The 21,782-nt window shown below is 42.9% G+C and overlaps 2 protein-coding genes across 2 annotated transcripts; both read left to right on the forward strand.

Moving 5' to 3' along the window:
* Positions 1 to 4,717: 4,717 nt before the first annotated feature.
* Positions 4,718 to 7,995, forward strand: LOC118768881 (MARCKS-related protein 1-B-like). The gene is made up of 2 exons (XM_036515847.1): positions 4,718 to 5,016; positions 6,574 to 7,995. Exons 1-2 carry the CDS (start codon positions 4,930 to 4,932, stop codon positions 7,108 to 7,110), a joined length of 624 nt encoding a protein of 207 aa, XP_036371740.1. The 5' UTR covers positions 4,718 to 4,929; the 3' UTR covers positions 7,111 to 7,995.
* A 4,550-nt stretch (positions 7,996 to 12,545) lies between these two features.
* LOC118796447 (probable histone deacetylase 1-B) lies at positions 12,546 to 21,750 on the forward strand. Its single transcript, XM_036555311.1, has 14 exons — positions 12,546 to 12,620; positions 14,674 to 14,786; positions 15,108 to 15,225; positions 15,691 to 15,765; positions 16,135 to 16,273; positions 16,786 to 16,927; positions 17,083 to 17,175; positions 17,297 to 17,405; positions 17,712 to 17,852; positions 18,214 to 18,322; positions 18,829 to 18,959; positions 19,436 to 19,582; positions 19,801 to 19,849; positions 20,103 to 21,750. The coding sequence occupies exons 1-14, from the start codon at positions 12,569 to 12,571 to the stop codon at positions 20,128 to 20,130; spliced, it is 1,446 nt and encodes a 481-aa protein (XP_036411204.1). The 5' UTR covers positions 12,546 to 12,568; the 3' UTR covers positions 20,131 to 21,750.
* The last annotated feature ends 32 nt before the right edge of the window (positions 21,751 to 21,782 follow it).

The raw sequence follows: 21,782 nt of genomic DNA on the forward strand, positions 1-21,782 counted from the left end.
GGTGTTATCGCAGCCGAAGTTTGGCGGAGTTAGCATCATGAATAATGTCACCTTGAAAAGAGCACCGGGCGCGACTGTCAAACAAGGCTGAGATTTCACTCAGGGCTGCTTACTTCTGCCTGTCAATCATGCACATGAAATCTTAACAACAACAAAGGAAGCTCTTTCGCTCCTGTACTTTCCTGTGCATGTGATGAGATTCCAAATGCTCCTCCAGTTTACAACCTCTCCACGTTGCTGTCAAATTACTATTCCATAAACCACAGATGTACCAGTTATTGTACTTTCAATGCACATGCAAATAATGTCTCTTTTCCTTTCAATGTACTGCTAATGTACTGTATGGGAAATGAACTGTTACCTCAGAGTATCTTATACCGGGAAACACTCTACATCATGCTTACAACAGAGAGATTTGATTGGAGGACCATTGACAGACTGACCAAACTGCACTGAAACTAGCCCTGTGCTAGATGTATTACGTTGTTTTAATTATGTTACATTGTTATTTGGTGGTGGAATTGTCCTCACTCTTCTTTTATATTGGTATTAACCCTTTCACTCAACTAATCTCAGGAAAGTACCTCCCCAGTAAACTAGGGTCTGCTAAAGGCTATGGTAGCCCCACCCCAATTTCAACCTCTGTGGTCATTTTCTCCTGTAGTTCACCCTCTCCTTGGGATGTAGGAGAGGTTATGAATGCTTGCCAAACCATTTTTCTGTGACTGGAGGGCTTTTGCTGCAATCAGTTCGAACCTGACTCAAATGGCTCTAGTGTGAAGAGAGTATTACTCTCTCTCTCTCATTCCCCTGCCCCCCCTGGCGTGTGATGCTCATCAATTGGTTGGCTGAAAAGAGAACAATGGGGCCTTTAGAGGATGTAAATCTCGCCCCGTGTTTGGGCATGAAATCTGGGCAGCCAAACAAAAAGGGCCATTGACTCCACAAAGAGAAAAAAAAGGAGAGGGAGATAAGAAGTCCCGTGTTGAACGCGGCTGAAATTAGTCCGCCCCACCACGGCCAGAGGGAGCTGGGAGTCCCGGCAGCCCAGCCATTCCTCCACATGCAACTGAAAGATCCCAGAATGCACTTCTCTACCTTCTCTCCTCATGGAGCCAAAATCTGAAATACTCTAACTGATCACAAGTGACAAATCTGATGCTGGTGGTAAACTTCAGTATTCACACAACCTCAAGCACTAAAAAAAAACACACGCACAACCATTACAGAAATCCAGATGCCAAGGCAGTGGGTAGTGTTAAGGCCATGTACAAAAGGCCATAGGTTTATTCTTTGAACATCATACAATATTCAGCACGTTATACAATATTTACGACCATATTGCGCCTGAAATGGCATGGCGAGAGTGCAGGAAAGATAAGTACAATATTTGTGCAAAAGGGCAACAATGTTTTGGCTACCCTGCCTCTGCAAATATCTTTCATCATTTTCGTCTTCCCCCAGACAACAGACATACAGGTAGGACCCTCTCCCCTCCCTTGGGTCCAGATGGCCACGGACGTAAATTGATGCTTGAAAGGGCACTCTCATCCACCCCTCCAATCATCAGCACATCCATGCTCATTTGAATCACCACCATCACAGCTATATCTCTCTAGAGACTAATGGCCTTTGTAGTCCCCTCCGAGATGAAAAAAGGACTTGTTAAAAAAAAAATGTGTGAAAAATGCGCCGCTCTTTTGAGGACCGGGGTTATTTGCGTTGCACCGAGTGATCTCCTGACAAAGAGGGCCTATCTGTACGAGCGGAAAATAAAAAAGCGTTTGACGCATACGAGATGGGAATGATGTGTGTGGACTCGTCATCGAGAATAAACCACATCACAAAGGCACTGAAGAATTCCAAAGGGGGGTGGAGGGCATTTCCAATTCTGGCTATTTTCAAACACCCTTTCAGCATTCCTCTGCTAACATGACGGTAGGAATATTTAACCCCTAAGGTTATCCCATTCTAGGAAATAGACCCACACGGATGAGGGGAATAATTCTTTGGTAGCGTCTGCATGCCAAGCATTCCTGAACAGGACAGTAGATGGTTTATGCCATTCAAGAGACCCATGGAAATTGTGTAATTTACAGACTGAATAAGAGCTTGTTCTTACATCTTACAGTGAAAGTAGAGGGCTGCAGAGCTTCCAGCATTTAACTGATGGAAACCAGACCTAATAAAGACCTTTAAATGAGTCAGTAAGAGGAAAAGGTCCACAAATCTTAGGAGTGCAGCTTTATCATTTACAAGATGGAAGCCTGCAGAACTCTTCAGTCTATTTCTTTAAGGTATTTGAGAGGATGACTCGGATCTTACATGGCGGTCACTCTTTGACAGGGAGAAGGGAATTATGGGTAGGGAGCCAACAGGCAGAACTGACCAAAGATCAGCAGGGCAGTTTAGCTAAGAGTAAAACAAAATCAGAACAGCTGAGAAAGGTCTGGCACAAAGAAACACTTTAAGGAGGCTTCTTTCCACTCACACATGTCCCGGGTGCACTTTGAAGGTGGCACCCTTTCCAATAACTGTAAAAGACGAAGGTTGAACGCCGGGAGCCCTAGGTGCAGTTGGCTACCAAGTACTCAGAGAGGAGACTTTGTTGTGTGGGAGGAGGAAGAACTTTTCCTTTTGTTTCACGCTGGGGTCTGTTCTGCTTTCTTAGAAGCTAGCAAACCAGAGAATGAAAATGTCAAAACGCTGGAAAAGACAACTACTGACAATTAAATGTTACAGACCAAATGATAAAGGGTAACATGTTGAGTTGCACTTTCTCTTCCACCTAGCCTAAGCTTGCTGGTAGTAACTGACTCGATGCCAAAGCATTAGTCTGCAGTTTTCTCACTGCCCTGTCCCCCCACCCCCGATACTAATCAGACAACTGCAGAGACAGAGTTCTATGAACCTTCTAGAACAGAACACAGTCATTTACTGTGAAATAAATGTAATTCGGATAGAAATGCATTACGACACACTTGTCTGAATTAACAGACAGGCTCCCTCTCTGTTTGAGGTGGGGAGGAAACTACATTTGAAATGTATTATTGATTCACATTCATAACTGATGTCCCGGTGAAGTACAAAAATACTTTTGAACTACACCCAATATGTTGGAATATGTTATATTCAATATTAATCCTAATACTAAATTCATTTTGAGGGAAAAGCAGCTTCTCAAATGTGAGCATCCTTAAATACAAAGGGTTTTTTAGGCAGTGAATGGCAATAGGACATATAGCTGCATATATAAAATATGATCATAGTCACATCTTTTGCTCAAATCACTGTTGCTAGAAAAACTGTTACGCTTAGCCTTTGGAGTTTATAGTTGCTACATTTGATAAATCACATGCATTACAGCACATTCTGCAAAGTTTAATGACTTGGGAAGTGTTTGTACTGCTGTTGATCACTAGTAGCTAACCATCTAATCCCTGGCTACATTATAACCATACAAAATGCACTTGGCAAATACACCCACCTATTACAGCGCTATTTCCCTTTAGTTTTAGGAGTACTACCATTACGGCTACATACAGTGCCAGTTGCCATTACCTAATTTATTGTGTTATAAAACTGTTCTATTAACTTTGATAGTTTGATAGCATTCCAAATTTCAGCATTTTGTGTGCTTGGATCTTCTTTTAATTCTGTGGCAAGAAGCAAGAGAATGTTTTAAAACACAAAAGCCTATATACACGTAAAAAGGTAAACTTAAATTAGTCTAGTGGGTGACAGTAAAACAATTCATGCAGACAACTTTCTCGACATTAGAATTACTTTATTAGAATGTTCCTATTCAAATATTATTTTTTACATTTTGATTTGCTTAGCGACTGCCCTCACCCATGACAACGTTCATATCTTGCATATTAGCCACGCATCTATACGGATGGATATTTATGTAGGAACCACAAGTTAGATGGCTGCTTCTCCTTACTTATTACGAGCTCTGCCCCTAAACCAACGTGTGACGCGTTGCTGCACTGAGGAAAGCGGTACAGATGTCTTCCAGTAAACTCCACGTCGCTCGTACGAACTTAAGATCGTAGGGGCTCTGTCACTGGCATTCTTGCTGATTTTTTCCCAACATGCGGTATCCTCTGACCCTACCGATGCTGTCACAGAACATCTTTGTTGTAAACTAGGGCGAACGGCGCTCACGAGTTACTCGCCCGTTCCATACCGTTGGATCGTGTGAGCATGAGTTGAGCTCGAGGCAAATCAATTCCGTGCCTCGGTGTTTACAGCACGCCGTTAACATCTGCCATTTAAAGTATTGCCAATCTATACTCAAAATCATGTGATAAACTACTCCATCAGTGCATCTAACAGCAACGGGAGAGACCCACTAGTTAACATTTAAAAGATTGCTCATTTGCATACACCAGTTTATCCAGCTATTATATATATATATATTTTTTTTCCCTTTCAGTCGGACAAACTTTCATCCTGTGTCCAAAATGTCTTGAATTTGCTGTTCTCATAAATTCAAGATACCACCAACCACTTTCTTTTCGCCCAGATTCCACAGTTGAGATGCCATCTTTGGTAGTTACTACTGTAGGAGAAATATAGAAGGTGGTCGGCATGGTGTAAAAGTCCCAGCCCGCCGTTTTCGATTGGATACAGCTTTGTTATGACGTCCATGGGTGGAGTCTTGGGTTATTTTTCAAGCACCGTTGTAGAAAATGTAATTGTATAGAACGTCTAGTGTCCGTGGCGTGAACGTTGGGGATTTCTGGTTTGCAAGCTTTTGGACAAACTTGCATTTTTCATCTCACATTTTAAAAAATCACAGCGAAGGCTATTCCCATTTCTAAAGGCTGTCTTCTTCGGATGCAAGCAACCCTCCACGGGCTGGATTGAATTAAAATATATTTTGAGATTTTTTTATTTTGGTATTTGCACGCACAAAGTAAAATGGGATCCCAACTGTCTAAAGGAGGAGTGGCTGTGGATGGGAATGCCGCCGCTGCTGACCCAGCTGCAGCTAAAACAAATGGCCAGGTAGGCAATCGCGCATTGGCAATGCACACCCACAATCAGTAACGCTGCTGCCAACCGCTAAATTAACGTTACCCCACGGATTGTTCGCTGGCTCGATCGCCTACCAAGATATTGCAGTTAATTTGCTAAGGAGCATGGAAATGGTCAATACTAGTCTTTTGTGGTACCAGTTGAGACAGCGTGTTGGATTTAAGAAATTTCACGCACATGGGGTTGATGGTGCTTCATTTGAGGTAGCAGCTAGCTGGCGAATGAGCGGTCGAATGATGATGGCTGGCTAGCCAGACGATTTGGTTTGAGATGCACCCAGGTTTGGTTTGTTGAGTGGTTAGGCAGATTTAAGGCTAGAAAACTTGGCACACTGCTCGTCCATTTTTCTGAGCTGTTTTAAAGCGTCTTAAAAATGAGCAGGGGATTAGCAATTCCATCATCTCGTATGTATATCTTAAGTTTACTCAGTGTAACTGTTTAGTAAAGCGTAAGATGTAGGTACCCACTAGACAGACCATTACGGTGCTGACTCGCACTAGTTAGAATAATTAGCTAGACAGCGGAGTCCACTTTCTATGGAATGCTGCGTAAATTCGAAGCAAAAGTTGTAACAAAAATGATCGATACTCGGAACCGACGAGATGAACTTGCTAGCTACCTGTAACGTCTGCAGAATTATCGCGCAGAGTCGATGTCGAGCATCGCTGCTAGCTCAGACACAATTTTCCCTGCTAACGTTAGAAAGCTGCATCTTAACAGTAAACGTTTAACGCATTATTGTGAAGCGCATCGGTAACTTATTTGTATATGGACTTCATCATTGTAAATCGAATGCTAAAATACCGCCCAGAATCTAGATGTCTAGCTAGGGACACAAACACCACACTGAAAAACCACCAGTTTAAGTTAAAGTTTGGGACCCAGTGTTGTAATTCGCTTTAACTGTGCAAAAACTCGGTGACTTTCATTCATCACGACTTTAAAATCCCACTCTAACGTAGCTAGCAAGCTAGCCACAATTCGATGGGGTAGCGTTATTTTCCTTCTTTTGTTTCGTGATGCTGCCACCAATGTTCGCGTCACTCGCGTTGGCTTTATGGATCTCGATAGCCCCCCTCTGTTTGTTCACGGAACTGCAAGGCGTCGCCTGCCAAGTTGTTGATGTAAACGTAGCCGGGCTTAGGTAGCGTGCGAGCAGATGGTGTTCTGGAATCGATTTCTTGCACCGCATCAAGCAGAATCTAGAACGATTCGTGTGGTCGTTTTCTTTCCGTTTTGAACGGTTTTTGTAACGGCGAGAAGGAGAGATCAATGCACACACGTTAAAGCAGGATCTGCAGAATAAAAATCAGTGTACCGAGGGATACAGTGAGACGTTAAGTCTGGGAGACATTTTCTGAGCTGTTTAAACGACAGCATAATGTAGTACTCCAAAAGGTGCACGCTATCTGTTGTCTTAAATACCCAAATAAACTAAATGCATACCATATGAACTGGTGTTTATTTTTAAGTCTGTTCAGTGAAAGAACGTATTAATATCATATTCCTTGTCACCCCTCCCCTCAGGAGAATGGTCACGTCAAGACAAACGGGGATGTCTCCGCCAAACCAGACGGGGAGGCAGCGGCCACCAACGGCTCGGCCGAGGCGTCAAAGGACCCGGCTGCAGGCGATGCCATCGAGCCAGCGCCCGTCACGGAGGGAGAGGCCGCCAAGCCAGAGGGTGAGGCCGCCAAGGAGGCACCCAAGAAGAAGAAGAAGAAGTTCTCCCTGAAGAACTCCTTCAAGTTCAAGGGGATCTCACTGAAGAAAGGCAAGAAGGGCGACGGGGACGTCAAGGAGGAGGCGGCGGCTGCGGCCGAGGAGAAGCAGGAGACCAATGGGGCTGCGGCCGATGCTGGCGAGGTGGAGAAGGCAGAGGAGGCCACGCCCGCCGAGGAGGCCAAGGCCGAGGAGGCCAAGGCTGAGGAGGCCCCCGCCAAAGCAGAGGAGCAACCGGCTGCCGAAGTAACTAAGGCGGAAGAGGCCGTCGCTGCCGAGCCCGCCAAACCGACAGAGGAAACCAGTTCAACACCCGCCGCACCTTCCGAACAGAAGGAGTGATCGCTCATTCAGACTCTGAACTGTTTTTCAAGGAAAAAATATATATATTTATATATGTGTGTATATATATATATACATGTATATATACATGTGTATATATGTATATATATATGTGTATGAGTGAAAGACTCCTTGTGCCACGTTCGTTAAAAAAGATCCCACGTAGTGTGAAAGATCACGATGCCGATTCGACCAACAGTTCACTGCCCTGGTAATGTTGTTACAGATAGAACATTATCGTCATGTTTCTGGTGAAAAGTCTGTTCCCTTAAAAGAAATTATTTTTTAATGTGTACGGGAGTTAAAAGGAATTGTAGGTGCGGATTGTTTGTTGATGGACGGAATCAAAGATGTCCCATTTTTTCCAATACTTGGCAAAAACGTTACATCTCTTTTTTTTAATGACGTGGCACTCCTATAACGTTTTATTTTTCTCATCTTCCAGGATCTGAAAAAAAAATCTATGACAACTACATGGAGCAGAATGGACCTCTCCATGTTAAATGACTGTTATATGGAATAAAGAAAATTACCAACTTATAGAGTTCTACATTCCTCTATTTTACCCCAGTTTCAATTATTTTGTGCTGTATAGAGAAATGAGACGCATTTTTAAAGATTCAAAAAGCGTTGTCTTTTTGCTTGTTTACAATGTATTTTAATCTTTTTGGCTAAAAATCACATTTGAGCTTTCGAGTCTGCTGTGTTCACCTTTTTGAGTTCTTAAGGAGGGTGGAGTTGTCGTATGTAAAACGTAAGCCTTTACTCTGCATTTTTGTCTGTAAATACGTTCTTGACCATTTTTTGTTCTTTTTTTGCTAACATTTAAAGATGTCAATGGTTTTATTGTAAAGTTAATGAGGGTAAATAAATGTTGGATCCCTACAGCTGTTTGTGTGAGGTCTGCGTCATTTGTCTTGTTGTTGGGGGGGGTGGGAGGGGGTTGCAGGGCAGATGGAGGCAGACGAAAGGGAGGCGTAAGGACCCACTTCGGTGCACTTCACAGAGTCCAAACAAACGCTGATTCAGCACCAATTATGGCCATATAATGGCGGACGTTTCCTTATTGAGACTAATTAAAGTGGAATTTGGTGATTTAGCACTAGCCGAGACAACATCCTTTCTTTCCCTTTGCGTATGCCACCCTTCTCTTTGTTGTGTTTTGGTTGTTATGTACTTCAGGGGGTTGATGAAGGGGCAGCTGGGTGGGAGCCTGTTGTAGATCTATTGGAGTGAACTCGGCGCACCCAATCTCAATCTAATTCTACAAATCAGTCCCTCAAAACAAGGGACATGTTTGAGCGCGTTGCTGATTGGACACAGGTTTACACCTCTTGGAGGCCAGGGCTGTGGACTTGAGTGGATGGACCTACTCTGAGCCCATGTGGATGCACCGCTTTCTGGACACTGCTGTCACTACGTCACATTTAACATGGAGTTCTTCAGATTTCCAAAATACTAGGGCTTTTCTGCTTGCAGAGTCACAGTTGGAGATGGAAAGCATAAATATCCAAGAAATATCCAAGAGGCTATATACTCAGCACCAAGAGTCAGGGCAAATAGTCATTTTTGATGCCAGAATCCCATTTTGCTTGTTCTCTTTCTAACTAATATTTTTTGTGGGAAAGGGGGGTAGCAGTGTGGGATAGTGTATAGTGGTTATGGAGTCAAATGTCTAACAAAAAGGTTGTAGTTTTGCATCCTTCCGAAGCTTCAGCTAAGTTACATTATTAAATATTCAATTGCAAAAATAGATAACTTGTGCACTATGGAAGTAAATAAATGATAAGCTTGGTTTAAATCTAAAATAGTGTTGTGAGTTGAAATGTTTTACACAGTAGTCTGCTTTACTGACATGTTCGACACACTTACATTGCACCCATTAAACTGATGCGTTCTGCTTGAACCTATATCCCTTGCTCCTGTGGTTATGATATCTGCATGAATGGAGAACTTATCGTCTAATATGACTTTTGATGAAGAGGAGATGAAGAATTTTGTTCCTTTCCTCTCCTTTGCAACAGTTCCACAGTGGATGATGTGGCCTGCAGGGTATGAGTGACCGCAAACCGAAAGACCGGAGTGCTGGGATCATTACCATGGTTCAGTAGCCTGCGAGGTGGGAAACTTCCGAGTGCATGTCCAGACAGAGCAGGAATCAACAGCGAATCAATTTGCTCGGTGACCGCGACGTGTTCGTCAATTCCGTTTCGGCTATGGAGTTGATGAAGATGAGCGCGCACACGTGTACCGCTGGACTTGGAGCTGGTCTGAATGAACTGAGAGTGGTCGGAACACTGACATCGCTCGGCAGCGACAGTGCAATTGTGCCTTAGAAGGAGAGGGAGGCTGTGTTAATTGAAGATAAGGAGCCCCGACAAAAAACACTGCGTGCCAGGTCAGCCAGACACAGAGAATTCAGCATTTGGGTGGGTGGATTGTGACAGAGTCTCCCGAGACATGAAGGCAAATGTAAACATCAAGCCTCCCAAAGCAGGGCGTGCATTCAGGATTGTTATTTAAAATGACTGGACTGCTCTATTTGATAAATCTAGTATAATTCTTGTGTTATAAACAGTGGACAGGTATAACATAAGTCAAACAGGGAAACCTTGATCTAGTTCATAGATATTTTCATGTAGAAGGACATTTATGGGTTCTACAACAGTAGTCTCACTAGGGAATCAAAGCTGCCCAGGACCACAACAACCAGGTCACACTGCTATATATATTTGTGGCTCTCTGGTATAGTTTTTTTAAATAGCTTTATTTATACAGGTTAGCCAGCACCCTGTCTGTATCCTTTAGAGCTGGGGATCCCAAACTAGAGAATGGAATCTTGCCATAGACCCCAGCAAAGGTCAAGGTGCATCCATGAAATACCTTATGAAAAAGAGGCATTGGGTGTTGCATACTGTGAAGCTCACATACACATTAATGTACTATAAACCAAACTTCTAAAACACCTGTACTTCAATGCCCACTGCAAATACCTTGGAAATAATACTGTTGCTGTTGTTGTTGTTGTTGTTGCTGTGTTGAAAATAAAAAAGCAATATTTTATTTGAATTAACAGTGTAATCAGCACTGCATTATGCCTGTTGAAAAGAGTGTATTCATACTCGTTAATCATTGGCTAGAGAAAATAAATATGCTCATCTGGCATGTTGTGTACATGTAATGTGTGGTAGCCATGGCTCTGGAATACACACTGAGAATGATTTTTAGTGACTCTACCTCAAAGGCAATAGCTGGGCTTTCGAGACAATGGCGCCTAGTGGAATCTGGAATTTGGAGACTAGTTAGGCAAAGAAAGGCCTTTTCTTGGGAAAGTCTTGGGGGCCACCCAGTGTCTGAGGAAGGTACTGCATTTAAAAGGCTCTCTTACGTGGTCAGAGAGCAATTGCATGTCAAAAGGACCTAAAATATAAGTATGAGTAAATTCAACTCCAAAATACATCATTTTCCTTGGTGCACAAGAAGCAAAAAAACACTGTTTTATATTTAAACTATTTAATGATTTGCAGCATGGGCCAACCATGCTAAGCTGATTTTTTTCTTGGCAAATAAGAGTGTCACAAGGAATCAATTCCAGCCTCAGGTGAGTGTACACTGTGTATCAAGAAAAAGGGAATTCTGGCTACAACACATAATGCAATACTTCCAGATGTGCTCATCAGGTTAACTCTTGGTACACAGTGAGTGAAGTTAACTGACAGGTTGGTTTGGACTGTATGGTGTGAAAATACAACAATTTGAAAAAGTAGGCAATCATATGCTATGATCAGAATGTGAAATTTGTTTTATGATTGTATTTCTGTGTGTACCTCTTACCATTACCTCTTTTATATTGTCTGATTTTAGTAAATAAATCAAATCCTTGTTATTACCTAGTTGTATGTGCCCTGCAATTTCTTGTTGATCTGTTTGCATGCCAAAGACTTCTGATCAGAGCAGTGTACCAATAATATTTTAGGTATATCAGTGGGGTATGTTTTTGGCTGACAAACAAAAGATTATGAAGGCATTGCAGGAGAGACACTCTTTTTGTCTTTTTCTCTCAGAAATACAAGCTAGCATTTACAACAAAACCTCCTAACACAAAAAATAAATCAATGTTTAAACAAAATAATCACCATAGAGAGCTCATGTGAGTGCTTAAAGGGCATACTGAGCTGTTTTGTGAAAAAATCAGCAGTAGCCTACAGTACTGTGAAATATCACTATGCAGTCTGCTATCCCCTTGTTATTTGTTCTTGTGCAAGTCTTCCTTCTCTGGATACCCCTGAGAGCCTTGACATGAATCTGAATTTTTGTGTGAAATTAAACCCAGGGAAAAATTTTAGTTGGATGTACCATATGTAACATTACAGTCATTTAGCAGATGCTCTTATCCAGAGTGACTTCCAGCCCAAACCAGTGAATGCGAGTAAAACACTGTTCAGGCCCTACCACAAGTTAACTTGTGCAAACTGACTAGACAAGGGAAGCCAAGTGTAGTACCATACATCACAATCATTAGGTCACAGAATCCAAAACACATCCTGATACTACACATAAAATAAACAATACAAGCAGCAGGTGTTAGGGGGTGGAGAATGAGGTGGAACTGAGATGCAGTCTGTGGAGGTGGGTCCTCAGTCTGCGTCAGACGATGGCCAGTGATTCCACTGTCCTCACCCCCACGGGAACCAGTACAGATAGGCATTGTGTTTGAGATCAGTGACCCTGTTGGGATGGGACAGTTATCTCATGGTTGCAGAGTGTGGTGATCTGGGTGTTACATACGGTTTGAAGACCAATTGTAGGTATGAGGGGGCTGTCCCATTCACTGTCCTGTATGCCAGAGCCAAGGTTTTTAACTTGAAGCAAGTGATAACAGGAAGACAGACCAGGTAAATAAATAAATGTAAATGTAAAATATCAAAGCATATTTATATGAGTTCAAATTTAACAGAATAAAAAAGTTGTTGATCATCCCCTTTTTCTTGAACAGATAGCACCGACTGTAGGCTGTAACTGATCAACTTGTAGTCCAGGAGATCTGTGCTTGGTATATTCGATGAACTAATAAAATGCCGTCTTATTGCAAACGGTCATGAAATTTTTAAAATCTGGATTGAGGGAAGTCGAACATAGTCTCTTATGGAAATATCTTTTGGAGACCCAATTTAGATAACGTAACGCGACGAGCTAGGCCTGATAAATTTAACAGTTTAACACTACCGTGCTGATTTTCTCAACAATCTTCCAGGCACAATTATTAATGTATGCATTTGCTTTTCTTTATGCTAAAAGCCGTGGACAAAGTTAACACATGCAGTATGTGATTGGTCAAAATATGCATTTAAACGCCCCCTAAAGTGAATCCTACACAATGATTGGTTAGAGTAATGTCAATCAATATTCTGAGCTTAGTTTGTGTCACTGCGTAGGAAGCCTGGCGGTTGGAGGCAAAATGGCGCTCACCACTCAAGGAACAAAGAAGAAAGTTTGTTATTATTATGATGGTAAGGATAAGTTACAGTTATATTTTGTTATGAAGTGAAAGCTGCCATTTTCATTAGTGGGTGATGTTCGAGAGTGGTGAATTTATCGCTTTTAAGACTTGATCTATAGCTAGATGCTTCCTAGCTAGCCATCTGAGCTAGCCAGCACATAGTCGTGCACCAACCATCCATCTCTAATTAGCTGAATGCTAGCTATCCATAACCTGATGGTGAGAGAGAGAGGATAAAGTTCAGCAGCAAAGTAGTTAGCTGCCTAATATTTTATATGTAACCAGTTTGGTCTTTCTCCTTTTCCAACAGATGGAGAGCTAGACTAATTAGTTTGTAGACGCAAACAAGCATGTAATGTTAGCTTGCCAGCTAGCCGGTTGATGGCGTGGAGATGGCTACAGAACCGGCGTATTAGCACGATAGGTTCAGAGTACTAACCCGGCGGCTGTACTGGCCTCTGCTGCGATTGGCCATGTGTTGTGCAGTTGGTGATATATATTTTAAAACGACTCATCGGGAACTTAATTAGACACATAGCTGCAATCAGATAGGGACAGCAGTTAACGAAGCGCCCAAACAAAACATCAATGTGTTGCGTTCAGCAGTGTCAGTCCTCCAAAGTCATTGTCTTAGCAAGCTTTAGCAAGCACTGTAACGTTAGCGGGGGTGTTCGTGATTTCTCGTGGCTTGGCTTTGTATTTAGCAAGCCACTGATAAGAATGAATAATTATCATAAATCGGTCTCTTCCCTTGTGTTAATTAGCTGGCTCGCTGGCTGGCGTTGTAGTTATCTCAGCTTGGAATAGTTGCTTTGGCTAGGTGCCTAATCAGAACACGAAAGTGGCTGGTTTTTCCCTAATCGGGAAAACTTTAAGGGTTTTTTTCTTAGGTCTTCATTGTTGTGCTCTGATCAATGGAGTCTGAATTTAAAACTCCAGCTAGCTGCCATAAGCCCCCAGCGGTTTGTTGGTGGCCGCTCTGAAAAGGCCGTTTCAGCTTACGGTCGGCAGCAGGAGAGTTAGGGCAAAAGCGGGTCACATCAGGTGAAGCTCGCTACCCAGTTAACATCAGCTACTGCATGTGGCCGGGGCCTGGTTACACCACATTTTTTAAAAGCAGACGTGTTTATGAAACCAGTTTCTTCGAAATCACTTGGCACAACACTAAATGAATATTGGGATCTAGACCAAATATAAATTGTTCTTTGAAATAAACGTTGAATATGTCCGGCCTTATCACAGTACATGCTGTATTACTAACGCCGTACTGTAACACTAGTACGTGGGGTTTTATGGATTTAGTATAGTGCTTTGATAGTAACGTCGAGTTGAGTACAGTGTCATCATCAGTTTTTACATTTTATTTCAATCCCAGACGGCGACATCGCAGATTCACTGCAGACAAGAAATGTGATTTCCTACCAGCATGTCTTTTCAAATAAATGGCACGAGTGTCAAAAACTGAAACGATAAAACCATATCACTTTACTCGAAATAAATCCTTACATCAGCGATTGCCATGTAAGAGGATTACGATCAACGCTTCTGACAGGAGAGTTTGACGCACATAAGATTGTATGTACGCATTGCAAATATATTGAATGCTTCGATATTTTGTAAAAGCTTAGTTAGCTTATTTATGTTCTGAATTCATTTTATTATACATTAGATTACAAGGTGCCATAAAGTCACAGATTTTGTTCTGGAACTCTTGAAAGTGCACATTAATCACAACTTTGCGCTAGACATGACACCATTCTTAGCTGGCTACTGTTTCTGTACCTTATACGAAATGCAGTGTCTGACCTGATAGATAATCTATTTTTAAACAGAAGGAAGTTGCTCAGGAAAGAATGGACCACCGCCTGTTCCTATTTTAAAGTGCCATATAGTCATATTGGTAGAGGAAGCCAGTCAAGATGTGCATGTCATGTCTTGTCATTCTGCCAGTCAAGGACATCAGTCAATTGGTTGACCACGTTTCCTCTCCAGGAACCTAAAATAATGGAGCCAGCATATGTGATCCTGTTTAACTGATCTGTCTGTTTTGTCTCCATTACAAGGTGATGTTGGAAATTATTACTATGGCCAGGGACATCCCATGAAGCCTCACAGAATCCGCATGACCCACAACCTTCTACTCAATTATGGGCTGTACAGGAAGATGGAAATTTATGTAAGTATGGTAATTAAATGTCTGTGAGGTGCTTTACATCATCGTTTTAATGTATATGGTGTTAATAACTGGTAGTGAGAAGTGGGCTGTTATGTGTGAGCCATTGTAGTTCAGATTGTGCATGTGAATTGCATGGCAGCTCTGATTTATCATGCGAAGTCGATGTGAACGTACAATTCTGAGTTTTAAGCACAAGAGAGCAGGATGTCCAGTTTCCTCTAGGTTTTGCTTTGGCCAGTGTCTGTTTTTATCGGATGGTTGGAGAGGACATCAGACCTCCTCATTGGCTACTCACAAATGTCTGTCTTCCCTGTTCACTAGCGGCCTCACAAAGCCAATGCAGAAGAGATGACCAAGTACCACAGCGACGACTACATCAAGTTCCTGCGGTCCATCCGCCCAGACAATATGTCAGAGTACAGCAAACAGATGCAGAGATGTGAGTATACACGTCGAGGGGGTCACGTCATGCAAAACTCCAGCAGCAGTGCTCAAATGGGTGCTCTCAGGTCGCCATAGGATTATAGGAGCAAGGTGCAAGTGTTTACAGCACCACCCACCTTCAGAAATGCTTGCATTCGGTGTTACTCTACAGCCCTGAAAGTCATTTAGCATATTATCAGAAAGATGACTTTGACCGTAATTATGACTGGTCTCCTCAAGTAAAAACTCTACTCTGATGGATTAGGTGCCATGAAAACTAATGTGTCAAGTGTTGAGCCAGTGTATCAAGTCATTTGGATTTCAGACATCTTGGGTATATAATTATAAATCTAGAAGCACTCACTTGAGTATACTCCAGTGCCGTACTTCTACAAGAATAGTGATAACCTGTATGTTTAATTTTTCTTCTGTTCTTTGCCACTGGCCATCTGAGATCTTTTTTTCTGCAACTTCTTCACAGTTAACGTGGGAGAGGATTGTCCTGTTTTTGATGGCTTGTTTGAGTTCTGCCAACTTTCAACAGGTGGTTCTGTAGGTAAGTGTGCATCAAGCTAAATACTTTTTCTGTGGTTCATTTTCCAAAATACTCTGCCTTTTTTAACAGGAATCTTAGAATTAGGTTCAAGATTTAAAGAGAAGTACGTGTTACATTCAAAAATGTAAATTACTGATGTGCTTCAGGTGAACCGTATTGTGGCCTTTTAGCCAGCGTGAGGATTTTTTTTCCATGTTCGTATGTTTCCTCTGCTCAGATGTTGCAGCAAAAGCACCGTTTCTGTCCTTTTCCATATGCGCAGAAAGGCCTCTTGTTAGTTGCGGTGGCTGGCTCTTGTTTGCCTGTTGTCCCTCAGCAGTGATGTGTCACGGACTGTCCCACACTTGCTGTTCCCTCCTGTCACTCCAGCTGGAGCCGTGAAACTGAACAAACAACAGACGGACATCGCCATTAACTGGGCCGGAGGGCTCCATCACGCCAAGAAGTCCGAGGCGTCAGGTTTCTGCTACGTGAACGACATCGTCCTGGCCATTCTGGAGCTGCTGAAGTAAGCGGCGACCTGGGAAGAGTAACGTGTGGGCTGTGCACCCCGTGGTCGGGTGGTTGCTGGTTTAAATCTGCCTTGGGAGACAGCTGCAGAGACCTCTTTTGATCGGTTACCTTTTTATGTGCGCCTTTTAAGCTCGTGTGTTGTAGTAAGAGCATTTGCCAAATGGCGGCAGTGTAGCATAGTGGTTAAGGAGCAGGACTCGTAACCGGAAGGTTGCCGGTTCGACCCCCGCTGGGACACTGCTGCTGTACCCTTGGGCAAGGTACCTAACCTACAATTGCCTCAGTAAATATCCAGCTGTATAAATGGATAACATTGTAAAGAACTGTAACCTATGTAAGTCGCTTTGGATAAAAGCGTCTGCTAAATGAATAAATGTAAATGTAAATGAATAAACGGAAAGGTACGCGAACATTGAATAAGCGTGGCTACCCTCTGCGTGTGAGTGACAGTGCAGAGACTATTCCCCAGTGGTGTAAATGAATCCCTTTTCTCACCCTCTCCTCCAGATACCACCAAAGAGTGCTGTATATCGACATCGATATCCACCATGGGGACGGAGTGGAGGAGGCCTTCTATACCACCGACCGTGTCATGACCGTGTCCTTCCACAAGTATGGAGAGTACTTCCCTGGCACTGGAGACCTCAGAGTGAGTCTGCGATGTCATCATCAGGGGACGAGGACATACCTCTGCAGACGTGGTTATGAAATGACCTTTTATTGATAGTCAAATCTGAAAGGAGATTGGGCTCTTCTGTCCATGGTTTTTAAACTAACATGAACTTGTGCATATGTTCTTGACAGGATATTGGAGCAGGGAAGGGCAAGTACTATGCTGTGAACTACCCACTCAGGGATGGGATCGATGACGAGTCTTACGAAGCCATATTCAAACCTGTAAGTTTTCACACTATATCCCATAGCTTTGCAAACTTCAGATATAGTTCACATAATGTAAGCGATATTGCAGAAACCTAACACAGGCTGAGTAAGCTGTGCTCTGTGTGTCGTTGTTCAGATCATGGCCAAAGTGATGGAGATGTACCAGCCCAGTGCGGTGGTGCTGCAGTGTGGGGCTGACTCGCTGTCTGGAGATCGACTCGGCTGCTTTAACCTCACTATCAAAGGTAGTGTTGAACCATGCTTGGGTTGCCTGATTTTTGTTGTTTTCATTTTTTTAAGACTAATAAAAGTTTACAGTTTAGTGAAGGGAATTAAGGTGACAGTCTTGGAGAAAAGATTTTGGTCAGAGGTGACAGATATCATTAACAAATGAAAAAGTTTTGTTTTGTAGTTCCCTGGCATCAGTGGTTTGAATATCACTAAAGTAGAGTATAGACAGAACATACCCCTTGATCTTAAACTTGATCTGCAGTATTTACCAAAGACTGTAAGTGATAAAGTTAATATCCTGTGTATGTGTGTTTTTTCAGGCCACGCCAAGTGTGTAGAGTACATGAAGAGCTTCAACCTGCCCCTGCTGATGCTGGGAGGGGGAGGGTACACTATCCGCAACGTGGCGCGCTGCTGGACTTATGAAACCGCGGTCGCCTTGGACAGCTCCATCCCCAACGGTACAGTGAGGGGAGGGGCCAGACCGGGGGGGAGCAGTCTGTATGTGTGAGGGAGAAGGTGGTATCTTGGAGGCAGAAATGTGTACATCATGTTCAAACATGGCTTCTACACCTCAACCATAAATAACCCCTGTGACCTGTGTAAATTTGGTGCCATGTCTATTATTAAAGACTTTAAGCCAATGTTATATCTACCTTTTCAAGTTTCAGTTTTTGATTCTTATCCTTATATCTTATATCTCTTATGAGATATAAGATATCTCACAACTTAGTTGACTGTCAGATGATGGATGAGGGCGATGAGGATGGTGATGATAATTGTGATGATATAGAATCGTCTGTTTCTCTTATCCTCACTCAGAGCTTCCATACAACGATTACTTTGAGTACTTCGGCCCTGACTTCAAACTGCACATCAGCCCCTCCAACATGACCAACCAGAACACAAATGACTACCTGGAGAAGATCAAGTAAGTTCCTGATGTAAAGTGTCCTTGTATTGGAACTTCATTTGTTTTCCTTCTATGGATTTAACTGTTTGATGCATTTTCATATACCTGCATCAGTTTTAATGAATCGGTCTGATTCGCAGACGTTTATTTCACTTGCTGATGGGTTAGGTGTGAAATGACTACAGTTCCCTGAGGGCAGTTTGCAGTTGTACTACATTGCATGTTCCTGTTGGGTGAAAATGAAAGATGCAGTTAACCCTTCACTGAGAACCTGACTGCAGGGTAATGTTACAGCCTCAGTCCTGCTTCACTTGATGAGGATACTGCTGTATCTCTCCTGTGATGTTTGAAATGACAAGCTGAGCCGCTGTGCCACAGATGCGTTTCTGATTGGCTGTTCATTCGCGGCTAGAAGTCAGACCTGTTTGCATGTGAAGAGAAGAACGGTAACTCAGTGCAGGGCTTTGAACGGAGCGTTGGGTGTGGCGTGACCCCGGCTGACTCCACCGCTGCGCCCCCTGCAGGCAGCGTCTGTTTGAGAACCTGCGCATGCTGCCCCACGCCCCGGGTGTGCAGATGCAGGCCATCCCAGAGGACGCGGTGCAGGACGACAGCGGCGACGAGGAGGAGGAGGACCCCGACAAGCGCATCTCCAGTGAGTCCCTGCCATTTCCCCGGTCCCTCAGTACCCTCCCCAGGGGAGCCAATACACATATATTGAAATGGCAGTGTAGCATAGCGTAAAGCGCAGAGCTTATAACCAAAAGGTTGCTGATTCGATTCCCCGCTGGGGCACTGCTACTTAATCTAAATTGCCTCAGTAAGTATCCAGCTGTATAAATGGATAACATGTCGAATAACTATGTGTGTTGCTCTGGATAAGAGTGTCTGCTAAATGACAATAATGTACTGTAATGAAACAAAACCTCTTTGTGTAACCACCATGGCAGCTGGGTCACACTTTACCCAGCATGCAGTCTAGCAGCTATTGGCAGTCCCCTTAAAACAGAACACATGTCCTTTTCCAGTGTAGCTGCTACCTCACCTCCACACATCTGAAGCGGTGTATGTGACGTGTGTCTGTGTCTTTGTGTGTCTGTGCGTGCGTGTATGTGTGTGTGCGCTCCACAGTCCGCGCGCACGACAAGAGGATAGCCTGCGACGAGGAGTTCTCGGACTCCGAGGACGAGGGCCAGGGCGGGCGAAGGAACACGGCCAACTACAAGAAGGCCAAGCGGGTGAAAACGGAGGAGGAGAAGGACGGGGAGGAGAAGAAAGGTGAGGGAGAGAGAGAGACTCGCCCTCCAGACAGCCCTGCGAATGACCCCACAGACACACATCTGGTGTCAGGTTCTTACATGTGTAAATATCTAGGCCATAAAGCTTGATTGTTTCATGTACACATCAATAAAACACAAGCAGGCTTTGGCTGAGGCTGTTTGCTAAGCAGTTGAATAATTATATTGATATTGATTTTTTGTTCACGTGTTTTACAGATGTAAAAGAGGAGGAGAAAACGGGAGAGGAGAAAATGGACACAAAGGGGTGAGCTTTCGAACAGCGAAGTCCATTTACAGCTGAACAAAATTTAAATCTGTCCCCATCCCCCAACCCTCCAGAGGTTACAGGCTGCCCATCAGTTGTAAATGGTGTGTTAGTGAATACAGGGCATCAGGAATGAGTCCTATATTGAGCGGTAATTGTTATTAATGACTTGTCATCAGGAATTTTGAAATGTAAGTAGTGCCACTATGAAAAATGTTCTCATAGTTCTCAATGTTCTGTTTTCCCACAACAGGGCAAAAGAAGAGCTGAAGACCACCTGAGAGGCTCGGAGCCCCCATGCTTACAGATCGGCATGCTTTTACGGTAGCATCACAACCCCATCCCTACCCATTAGAACTCAATAGCCAAGACAAAGGACTGTAAATTATTTTCTAAAACACATTTTACTATTCACGATACAGCAGGACTTCAAGAAAATGTTGTTGCTTTGCGAGTGTGAGTTGAACTGCGAGTATGACCTTTTTTTTTTTTTTTTTCTTCCTTTCTTTTTCAATGCCAGTCGGTGTGGAATATTTACATCTGGTACTGTTCCGTTATGTAAACCAAGAATAAATGTCACAGGAGTGGTTAAGTAAAATACTCCAGGCATGCAGGACCAGCAGAAACTTCAGTAGTGTGGAATAGGTAGTCACCTGTTGAGGAACTTTCTTTTTCTTCTTCTGTAGTGTGAGGATTTAATGGTAAGTTATTTAAATCATGGGAGTTTTGGCATTTGTTGGCGGTCAGTATTCTGCATTTCCTTTGGGCCGTTTCCACCTTTTACTTTGTACTCACGCGGAGGGTTCCAAACTGTCCTTTTTCACAGCATTTTCTACCTTTTTAAAAATCTTTTTATTACTGTGTAGTCAGGGGAAACTGGAGACCTCTCTCTGAAAATGGGAATATCATCAGGAAACAAGGACAGCCCAGCCTTTTGGTGCCTCTGGTTAGGAGTGTGAGAGCTCAGTGGTTGCAAAATGCCCCTGGATTGCAGAATAATAATTTTGTTTAAAAAAAGCATAATAAAATTATCTGTGAGTTTGTCTGAGGCTATGTCTAGTCACTGCTGTCTTAGCATCTTTTGTAAGGACCCCCTTTTCTTTCTCATTATCAGTTAAATAAGACAAAATCAATGCTGTGTGCAAGACAGTGGGAGAGAATAGTTACTATAGCACAGCAAGATCATGTGTGAACTGTACATACGAGGCCATCACTGATGCACAAAACTATTGGGTAAGATGGCCCATGCTTTAAGTTATGAACAACTTTGAAGCCATTGTGAGGTACTATGTATGTGATCACTAGCTATCTATAATGCAATGTACCATGTCATATCTTTTGATAGGACAGTTAGCTTGAACAGCTGGCTAAGGTTTCAAAAATGGTTCATACACCTAACTTGAAAGGGGTTAGCTGTGCTTTCTTGGCATTAGATGATGGCGGCCGATAGTGTCGACATCAGATAGCAGCGTTCTCTGCAGATTCTTGTTGGATGATGGTCCTCTGTACTATTTCAATCTTAATGTGCAGTGTTTTCAGGTCCTTATCCAAAAGGAAAAGGCATTTAAGTGTTGGCCAGTGAGGCTTCTGTTTTTTTTCCATTTGAAGAACTAGGGTGTTTATTGTAACCTGAATTGTGGACTGCTTTAATGACATCAGTATCAAAGGTCTGGATTTATTTTGCAATGCTTGTGACATTTTATACCTGCTTCAGCATCATTTTCTATTGTTTCCAATACTAGGGCAAGAAATTAATTTTATCTGAGAGGGTCTACTTTTTCAGCTGCATATTTGTGGGTAAGACTTAAACAGAGCACCACTGAGGTCTCTGTTAATTTGTGAGGGCAGTTGAGATGTTAGAGATGTAATGTTTTTGTATTTTCTTTTTCAATGCATTATCATTTTTACCCAACAATGTTTGGTTTTGTATTTT

This window comes from Megalops cyprinoides, chromosome 21 (assembly GCF_013368585.1).
Source record: "Megalops cyprinoides isolate fMegCyp1 chromosome 21, fMegCyp1.pri, whole genome shotgun sequence".
Classification (NCBI taxonomy): domain Eukaryota; kingdom Metazoa; phylum Chordata; class Actinopteri; order Elopiformes; family Megalopidae; genus Megalops; species Megalops cyprinoides.